Genomic DNA, 10,742 nt, shown 5'->3' on the forward strand with positions numbered 1-10,742 from the left:
CCCCCCTTCCCCCCCCCCCCCCCCCAACGCCCCCCTGCACAAATTCCGTGCACCGGGCCTCTAGTGAATATATAAAGGCCTAAGCAACCGTTAATGACTGGTCGACTGGTTGCTATGACACACACTGACCACCAGGGGGCAGACGCTCAACGCAGGAGCTGCCCCCTGGTGGTCAGTGCACTCCCACAGCCAACCTCCCGTGGTCCCTCCCCCAGGCCAGCCAATCAGGGCTGGGTGAGATGCCCTCAATCACCCCAATTGCTGGACAGGCCGAGGAACCCCACCCATGCATGAATTCGTGCACCGGGCCTCTAGTATAATGCATACTATTCTAGTATATTCACATCCTGCAACATCTCCTCAGAGGGAGCAAACTCAGCTGTCTTATGGTGGGATCTCTGGCAGTTCGGGGTTTTCGCTCAGGAGCAGTGGGCAGGGTCCCTGCAGCCTGGCGTGGGGCGCATGCATTTGAGGGGTTAATACAGACAGATTCCAAATTGTACAGTTTCCTCAGCTCACTGCTTTTTGGAAGAAACATATTGAGCAAGTATTTACTGACTCTTATTTCCCCCATTCCTTTTTAGGCTTCTCTACAGCTTAGCCTTTAATGCCAGGTTTCTGAGGCACCTTTGGGTTCTCATATCCTCAATGACAACGCAGATGATCACAGGGTATGTATTCCACAGACATAGAAATTGAGCTTAAGGAAGTAGCAAATAATAAAAAAATACTGTATAGTATTTTAAGTACTGCTTATATCTAGCTTATTTCATATTAGAAGATAACTTCTAGATGGTCTCAATTTCATAAAAAGAAGTAACCAGTGCCAATTTTACAGCAGTTCATCTGTATTATTAGGAGTATGGCTTTATCTGAGGGTAAATTTCTCTTAAAACTCTTAGTCATTTTTGGAAAACAGAGACTTGACATTTCTTTGTTCCATATGACTTGCCTGTGCTTTTGAGATTGAAAATACAGATTTGAAGCAAATTTTTTGAACATTTTTATTGATTTCAGAGAGGAAGGGAAAGGGAGATAGAAACGTCAATGATGAGAGAGAATCGTTGATTGGCTGCCTCCTGCCACCCCTCACTAGGGATTGAGCACGCGACCCCGGGCATGTGCCCTGACCGGGAATTGAACTGTGACCTCCTGGTTCATAATTCAATGCTTAACCAATGAGCCACACTGGCCGAACTGAAGCAAATTTAGTACCATTACAAATATTAAAAGATATCAAATATTGTAGAAGTTGGTTTTTAAAACTTTATGTTGAAATAATTTAATTTTTCTTATCTGAATCATTATGTCACTTGAAGGCAAGAATCTTTACATATTGAAACTGAATGAGTAACAGGTAGAGAAATGAATGTTCATGCAAACTGTCTTAGGCTATTCCCATAAGGAACGTCCCCTCTGTCAGAGGTCTAAGTTGGTCCCTCCACACTGTCATGCAGAAAGGTGGCATGTGTAACTCAGTTTACTGGGGACAGAACTCAGGATGCACCTGCACGTGAGGCTCATGCCCTGGAGATACAGCCTCGTCCAGGGCCCAGCTGGGAGCCAGCCCACAAGAATGAGAGGAAGGCCCAGGTTTAGGGCCAGGCTGTAAAGAAGAGTGTTTCTTTTTGTTTTATTTTATTTTCTTGTTTTGCTTCTTTGGAGGTGAGGGTAAGAAGTTGAAAGAAGGAATGTTTCGGGGCTGAGGGTGGCGTGTCCAGCATTTGAGTGTGCCTTCATCGGCAGTGTGGTTAGGTGTGATGTATTAGATGGGCTAGGCGTCTCGTGTTGAGGATCCTGACCTCGAGCTTTTTAATGTGGTTTGCAGAGAAAGGAGGGTCCTGTTTTAGTGCCTTCGTGTCAGGGACAGTCAGCCTTGAGTGAGAGGAGCCATGTGTCCAAGTCATCTGTACAGAGCAGGCCACATCTCTCCTCGTGTGGCTTTGTGGAAATAGATACTCAAGGTGCCCACAGCATCGATTGCCCAGGATTGCTTGGACCTGCTGTAGGGGACCATGGGACCTCATTCAACCATGAGAGAAAGGGAACAGATTGGAGGGGGTGAAGTATGTGTAATGCATTACAGCCCTTGACAGGTGAGGAGACTCCAAACCTCTCTCAGGACCCCCTCACCTTAGACTGCTCTGTGTGGTCAGTGACTGCTCGTAAAAGCAGAAGCAGTAACAGAGCTAGGTGACAGGGCCCAGGGTTGAGAAGGGGAGACTTTCTTCCTGCAGTTTCTGACGGGGTTCAGTATACACCTGTGTGAATGTTCCTGAATGTTAAGTAGCTGGATAAATTTTTCATGGCACCAGATGGTCTGCTTTGTTGAATGTGTGAAATAGAGGGGGAGGGGCATTTCAACATAACAGTAAAGTGTGCATCAGTAACAGTGGCCTGGCATACTGCCGCTCTCCTCCGAGGGCTGTCCTTGGGCCCCATGAGTAAAGAGTGGCCGGTTGGTTCCTGGGTTTTAGTCTGTTGTTTATTAGCCTACATTGTTAGAAGGACTTCACCTTTCCTTGAGGTAGATTCGTTGCTCCCATGAATGTGAAGTTCCCTGATTGTGTTTGTCTGGTGTCGTGTCTTCTCTCCTCCCCACTTAGGTCGATGGTGCCACTGCTTCAGGTGATATCAAGGGGCTCTCCCATGTCCTTTGAAGATTCCAGCCGCATCATCCCGCTCTTCTACCTGTTCAGCTCCTTGTTTAGTCACTCTCTGATCTCCATACATGATAATGAATTCTTCGGGGACCCCATAGAAGGTGAGACCTGAGGAATCCAATTGTTGCTGGCCCCTTGGCCTCACCTCTCTAAGCCCATGGAGGACAGGGAAGCCTTCATTCTTCTAAGTCTGTCGGTGTGTGAGAACTTTCCTAAAATTGTGATGGGAGTTGGCTTGTTTTCCAGCCACAGGTCAGAGACAATCATCCCTGATGCCTTTCACTCTGGAAGAGCTGGTGGTGCTGTCCCGCTGCCTCCGCGATGCCTGCCTTGGGATCATCAAGCTAGCTTACCCGGAGACCAAGCCCGAGGTCCGGGAGGAGTACGTCACTGCGTTTCAGAGCATCGGGGTGACCACGAGCGCCGAGATGCAGCAGTGCATCCAGATGGAGCAGAAGCGGTGGATCCAGCTGTTCAAGGTCAGATGCAGCACAGGGGTGCTCTCCTTCCCGCGTCAGTAGGTGGGATTCGCAGTCCCAAACTTTAAATTAAGTCATTTTGTTTGCCTTTTGTTGTTGTTGGTTTTGGAGGGGGGGGGGGGGGTTTGTTTTGTTTTTTTAGATGTTTTATTTTTATTTTTTTTTTTTGCTAATCCTCACCCAAGGATATTTTTTCCATTGATTTTTAAAGAGAGTGGAAGGGAAGGGGAGGGACAGAGAGAGAAACGTTGATATGAGGGAGACACATTGATTGGTTGCCTCCCGCACACATCTCGACCCCGGCCAGGGATTGCGCCTGCAGCTGAGTACGTGCTCTTGACTGGAATTGAACCCACAACTCTTCAGTCTGTAGGCCGACATGCAAAACCAGTTAGGTCTCTTTTTTTTTTTAAATTAAATTTGTTGGGGTGACATTGGTTAATAAGATTATATAGGTTTCAAGTGTACATTTCTTATTGCTTGTTTGGTTTTTTGTTCATCCTCACCTGAAGATATTTTTTCCATTGATTTTTTAAAAAATTTATCTATTTATTTTTTATTAAATTTATTGGGTTGACATTGGTCAACATGAACATAGGTTTCTGGTGGGGGGTTCTTTTACTTAAAATATATTTTTATTGATTTCCGAGAGGGAGAGAGAGATAGAAAAGGTTTACAGAACCTTTCATTCCAGAACATCAGATTATACATTCTTCACCAGTGCACATGGAACATTCTTAAGGATAGACCATATGTTGGGTCACAAAACTAGCATCAACAAATTCAAGAAGATTGAAATGATACCATGCATATTCTCTGACCACAATTTGCTTGGAGAATCATTTTCCACCCTTAAGGAGAGAGAGATTGATCGCCTGCCTCTTGCCTCTTTTTTTTTTTTTGCCAGTAGATGGTTCTATCCACTGAGCCAAACCAGTTAGGGCTGTTTTATTAATTTTTTTGTAAAGTCTTTTTGTCCTCTGTTTCATTCAGTTCTGCTCTAATTTTTATTATTTCCTTTCTCCTGCTGACTTTGGGTTGCTTTTGTTCTCCTTTTTCTAGTTCTTTAAGATGTGATGTTAGGTTATTTACTTGGGATTTCTCTTGTTTCTTGACATAGGCCTGTAATGACCCTCTTATTACTTCTTTCACTGCATCCCAGAAGTTCTGATATGTCATATTGTCATTCTCACTTATATATCTTTTGATCTCATCTTTTATTTATTCTTTAACCCAGTCATTCTTAGTAGTATGTTGTTTAATCTCCGCGTATGTGTGGGTTTCTTTACTTCCTTTTGGCAGTTGATTCCTAGTTTCAAGGCATTGTGGTCAGAGAATATGCATGGTATCATTTCAATCTTCTTGAATTTGTTGATGCTAGTTTTGTGACCCAACATATGGTCTATCCTTAAGAATGTTCCATGTGCACTGGTGAAGAATGTATAATCTGATGTTCTGGAATGAAAGGTTCTGTAAATGACAATTATGTTCATTTGGTCTAGTGTTTCATTTAAGGCCGATATTTCTTTATTGACTTTCTGTTTGGTTGATCTGTCTAGAGCTGTCAATGGAGTATTAAGGTCTCCAACTATGATTGTGTTTTGATCCGTTTCTCCCTTTAGCTTTGTGAGTAGTTGTTTTATATATGTTGGTGCTCCCTGGTTGGCTGCATATATATTAAGAAGTGTTATGTTTTCTTGATGCAGTGTTCCCTTTATCATTATAAAGTTCCATCTTTGTCTCTTACCTTTGTTATCTTGAAATCCATTTTGTCAGATACAGGTGGGGCTACATGTGCTTTTCTGTGGATGTTATTTGCTTGGAGAATCATTTTCCACCCTTTTACTTTGCAAATACCTTTTTCTTAGCAACTTAAATGTGTTTCTTGTAGGCAGCATATGGTTGGGTTTTGTTTTTTTAATCTACTCTGCTACTCGGTGCCTCTTTTTTTGCCAGTATTGGTTCTAAGCAGAGAAGTGAATACTCTATTTATGGCCTTAAAAGAGTTCTCAAAGAAAAGGGGAGGGGAGGGGGGCGGCAAGTCTAGAAATAGAGATACCAATTTGGAGGCTCTTCCCATAGTCTGAAGAAGAAAAGAGAATGACTAGGGTGGTGCAGTGAAGGGGTGATAAGTGGACAGATACAGAGTCCACTGAGACGATACGGCCAAGAAGACTTGCTGAGAGGCTGGAAGTGGAGAGGTGCTAGAAAGGGGGGAATCTAAGATAACCCCTAGGTTTGGGTCTTGAGCAACTGGGGGTATAGTGGTAACATATACTGATGAGGAGACAGGAGGGGAACACATTTGGTGTGGAAAGACAAAAAGTCTTCTTTTGGATGTGTCCAACTTGAGATGTCTATGATGCACCCACTTGGAAAAGTCTGGTTACCGTTGGATGGCTGTGTCTGGAAGTCCAGGGGTGAAGGGGAGGTCTGGGCTGGAGATAAGAATTTAGGAGTCCTGAGCATGTTGTGATGTTTAAAGCCATGGGAAGGGATGACGTCCCTTTGGGGGAGGGTGTAGATGGCAAAAACGTAGAGTCTGGAATGGAGGCCAAGGACATGACAACATTTATCAGTGGGGTGGGGCGAAGAGGAGGCAGCCTTTCACAGGAGACTGAGTGTGAGCTGCCAGGGAGGTAAGAAGAAAAACATGGAGTGTGGTTTGGGGGAAAGTAGGCATAGAAGCCAAGAGAAGAGAGAGATTTAGAAAGATACTGGGATTGATTATGTCTGGCAGCCCTGGGCCGGACCCTTCCCCAGTAGACAGCTCTGCTCCTCAATGTCTGCTTTGCTCTGCACTGGTCTGCATCGCTGTGCTTTGCTCTCCATTCTGTGCCAGTCTGCTCTGCTCCAGTGAGACATCTTCAGTGTTTTAGCTCAGTCTTCAGTCTTTTATGGAAAAGAGAAGTGCACTCGCTCTGTGCCTCTTAATTGGTGAATTCAGACCACTTACATATAGGGTAATTGATGTTTGAGGATAGCTCTGTGCCTCCATTGGTTCTTTTCCTTTGTGTTTCTGTCTGTTGTTTTTGTTTGGTGGTATTTCATACTTTTTTCCTCTTTTTTTTAAAGCTTTATGTCCTGGTTTGGGGATTTTTGTGTGTGGTTATCATTAGGTTTATAAAAAATAAAGTTGCATACATACCATAGTTGTTTTTCTTTTGAGTGCATCTGATCTTCATTCTCCTTTGCCAGTTCAGACTTTTACCCCCCCCTTCTTTTTATGTTTTTGTTGTCACAAATAATCCCTGTTCATGCTGTAAGTTTTTTGGTGATCTTACTCATAGTGTTGTGACCTTACATTCTCTGTTTCAGGTAAAATAACTCCCTTGAGTATTTCCTGAAATGGAAGTTTTTTGGTAATAAACTTCTCAGCTTCTGTATATTTGGGAACATCTTTATTTCTCCTCCATATTTAAAGGGTAAATTTACTGTATATATTATTCACTACTTTAACCATACTTCTTTCCTTAGAAATCTATAGTGAAACTTCATTTAATTCACTATTTTCCCAAATGTATATACCTGACCCCCCTTTTAATGTAACAACCATTAACATCCACAGAAGTAGGACTCTTGCCCAAATCCAATGCCCAAACCACTTCATTAATGACAGTAACAGCTTCCATTTATTGAATACTTCTTATTGTCAGGCACCAAGTTTATTAATTCATTTAATATTCTTAACAACTCTTAATAATGAGGGTAATATAAATAATATGCCCAATTGTAAAGATGAGGGAACACAAATTATATTTATTTAAATCACAAGTGTGACCAAAGTGCTCCCTAAGGTAAAATATTCTCAGGATTCCCTCTGATATAAAGGAACAATTCTTTAATGTAGCATAAGACTCATAGCCTTCCTCCTTCCCCCCAACCCTCCCCGGCCTTCCCGCTGCAGTTTGACAATCTGTGTGAGGCAGCTCTGCCTCTGTATCTATTATTGTTCAAAAGTTTATAATGGTCTCTATTATCCATGAATGAGTGAGATCATGTGGTATTTTTCCTTCATTGACTGGCTTATTTCACTTAGCACAATGCTCTCCAGCTCCAGATGGAGTCAGATAGTTCTTGTAGAGCTCTTTCATTTTTCTTTATGCTCAGGTCTCTCTCTTTTTCCCTCTGCGTCATTTCTTGATTCCTATTTTCAATATCACTAATTCTTTCCTCCATCTGGTTGGCTCTGTTTTCTATGTTCAGTAGTTCACTATTAATCTTAATTGCATGCTTCATTTCCAGGATTTCTAATTGGTTCTTTTTTAAAGTTTCAATCTCTTTCGTAAAGTACCTGTTTTGTTCATTGATTTGTTTTCTGAGTGTGCTGAATTGCTTGTCTGTATTTTCTCATGTTGTTGAGTATTTTCAGAACTGCAATCTTGAAATCTGTCATTTATATCACATATTTCCATGTGTTCCAGCTTGCTTTCTGGGGATTTTTCATTTTCTTTCTGCTCATCCTCATTACTGTGGTTATTCATGGTATTTGCTGTTCTCCTTTCCCTAGGCATGAATACCTGTCTATATTAATGGCCTTCTATATAGCAGCTTTCTCTGAATAGGGTCTTTCTGCTATGTTCCAATAGATGGTGAATTGCAAGATTTTTTTACCTCTGTGATCTCCCATTCTAGACTTCCACAGTTTCCTTGAGAGAGTATAGCCAACACTGCTTGGGGATAGCGTTTGTTTTGCCCTCATCATAATGGTGACCCCTGATCTCCATGGGGTACTGCCTCAAGCACACCTCCTAGGGATCAGTCACAGAGGAAAATAGTGGTTCTACTGCAACAGCTGTTGGTTTACAAATAATATGCCCCTGGACCCGACTCCAAGGGCAACAGGAGGCGAGTTTTGGGAGTCCAAGTGGCGGCAGGGCTCTGTGGTTCCATTTCTTTGTCTGAAACACCACTTCCAGCCTAACAGTGGAGAACTGCACAGCAGAACCCCCTGCTCTGTCAGGCTTCTGCTGACTCAGATACTGTTTGCTCCCTCGCCGCTTTGCCCTGTGGAGCTACGCACACACCACCACCCCCACCCCCACCTGCTCCCGCTTCCTGCAGCTCTCTGTTTCTCCTGGCCACAGGAAGTGCCTGCTGCCACAGGCTTTCTCCTCTTTCCCGGCCGAGCTTTGAGCTCCTGGTTGCAGGGCTGCATCTGCAGGCCATCTGCGTTTCCTCCCTTCTCATCTCCCCATTTATTACTGGTTGCCCACCTTTAGATGTTTCAGTGCGTGGGTCTCTCAGGTGTGCATCTGTGTTGAGCAGGGATTTCTTTGTTGAATTATAGTTGGTTAAGCTGATGAAATTTCAAGGGGAAAGGACAAGGTGTGCTGTCACAGCACCATTCCTCTGATGTCACTCCATTGCCTTTTAGCGCAAGAAGAGAGGGAGAGAGAAATATTGATGCGAGAGAGACACATTGATTGGTTGCTTTGGCATGTGTCCTGACTGGGGCCAGGGATTGAACCTGCAACCCAGGTATGTGCCTTTGACTAGGAATTGAACCCTCAACCCTTCACTGCACAGGCCGACACTAACCACTGAGAACACCAGCCAGGGCTCAAGTGTACGTTTCTGTAATACATGATCAGCATATTGCATTGTGTGCTCACCACCCAAAGTCAAATCATCTTCCATCACCATATATTTGGCTCTCTCTACCCTTTTCTACCCCGGCCCTTGACATTTGCCTTCTTTTAAAACCTCATTTTTACATTGTTAAATGCATCTGTTAAAAATTGCACTAAGTACTTTTGATGACAAGGTAAAATACAAATAAAATTTGTAATGTTTTCATTTTTATTTTTCACTAAAAGATCTCTTACAGATTTTTATTTTCTTAATCTTTTAAGAAATAACATTAGTGGAATAAGGTTGTCAATTTATTTTTTTTTAAATATATTTTATTAATTTTTTACAGAGAGGAAGGGAGAGAGAGAGTTAGAAACATCGATGAGAGAGAAACATCGATCAGCTGCCTCCTGCACACCCCCCCCCCTTCCCCCGCACTGGGGATGTGCTTGCAACCAAGGTACATGCCCTTGACCGGAATCGAACCCGGGACCTTTCAGTCCGCAGGCTGGCGCTCTATCCACCGAGCCAAACCAGCTAGGGCAAGGTCGTCAATTTAATGGAAGTTGAATATAAATTATTTTAAACCATCTCCGTATTTAACCACGCAGAAAGAGCAGTTAGGAGATTCCCTGGCTGGAATGTTGGCAGGAAACTGCCACCACTGAGAGAGACTGTAATTATTGGGGTAGAAAAAAAGAAAAGCAAAAGGGTGCTTGACTTCCCATGAAATTTCTGCAGCAAACACATCTAGTCAGCTAAAATTGCTCATTAAAGGAGTGAGAGCAGAAGAAATGCATTTTCCAAATTGAATGCTAGATTTACAGTCCGTTTAATACTGGCGACCTCTCGCGCACTAATGCTCAATTCGAGTCATCAGCTGTCCCTTTAGGTCTTTTATCACTGCTTTTGTCAAGCTATCTATTTAATTGAAAGAAGTTAATTGAATGAAAATGATCAACTAAGCTTGTATTAATATTGCTAATGGAATTTTCTTCTTGGCCATGTTTGGAGAAAGATGTCAAGCTAGACTTTAGGAAAGGCCCATTAATGCTTGCACTTAACCTGATGGGCTAATTAAGGACTGCTTATTCATCCTACGAGTGCATGACAGTCTCTATCCAGCCTGCTGGGCCTGATTTTACAACACATTTCACTTATGAGCATGGGCATTAGTATCAGAGAGAGTAACTGATAATGTTTTGATTGTACTGAATACAGTCCTAATGCATCATTGAATTTATAATTTGTGCAGATGGATGTAATAAATGTTTGCATAATTTATTTTATTACTTATTTCTATATTCCCAAGTAAACTTTGAAGGTCACCTATTGAGCCCTTAATATATCCTTTCTTAAAGATTGACAATTTTACAACTTTTCTAAGTTAAAAATAAGCCATGTACCTGTTTAAAACCCATAATTCTTATGTAAACATTTCCTGGATATGAGTATTATGGTAGCATATGTGTTTTCCTTTAAGTATTTAATTAAGCTCTGGAATCTCTGTTAATAAAGCTTTCCATTTTGTAGATATAAGGTATTGTGTACAGTATCAGATAATCTCATTATTTTATAGCACCTATTGAGAATTCAATAATTTTCGTATGACAGGCTTATCTTTTGAACCTAGGAATCGCTGACTTTAATAATACTGTATTTTCCCCTTGGCCCTACTTATTTTGTTTAAGCATTAAATGGAAATTTCATAGTGAATTTTTTTATGCCTCAAAATGACTTATTACCACTTTATTATAGATTGAGGATTTTGAAAACTAGGGTGAAAGTTCACTATTTTGGGTAAAGGATTATTTTAGGTTTGAAATTGAGTTGTTACAAAGTCCTTCTGAGTTTAGAACAGAATGGTTTGCAGTTTTTTTTAACATGATTTCTGTTCTTTGGGGGAAAAATGTTAATTGAGCCAAGGCCTAAAAATAAAATCAAGGTATAGTCTTTGAGTAGAAAAGGGTTCAGCTGCTATTAGGTTTTCTTTCTTTTTTTTTTTTTTTTAATTCTTTATTAAGGT

At 41.9% G+C, this 10,742-nt stretch overlaps 1 protein-coding gene across 1 annotated transcript in view; it reads left to right on the forward strand.

Moving 5' to 3' along the window:
• UBE3C (ubiquitin protein ligase E3C) overlaps positions 1–10,742 on the forward strand; it is a 112,891-nt gene that overhangs the window by 55,759 nt on the left and 46,390 nt on the right. The window contains exons 12-14 of the mRNA XM_014535567.1: positions 585–671; positions 2,607–2,764; positions 2,910–3,142. Coding sequence (XP_014391053.1) covers positions 585–671; positions 2,607–2,764; positions 2,910–3,142 — 478 coding nt within the window. The remainder of the gene's footprint in view (positions 1–584; positions 672–2,606; positions 2,765–2,909; positions 3,143–10,742) is intronic.

Source organism: Myotis brandtii, unplaced genomic scaffold, assembly GCF_000412655.1.
Source record: "Myotis brandtii unplaced genomic scaffold, ASM41265v1 scaffold145, whole genome shotgun sequence".
In the NCBI taxonomy this organism is placed as follows: Eukaryota; Metazoa; Chordata; class Mammalia; order Chiroptera; family Vespertilionidae; genus Myotis; species Myotis brandtii.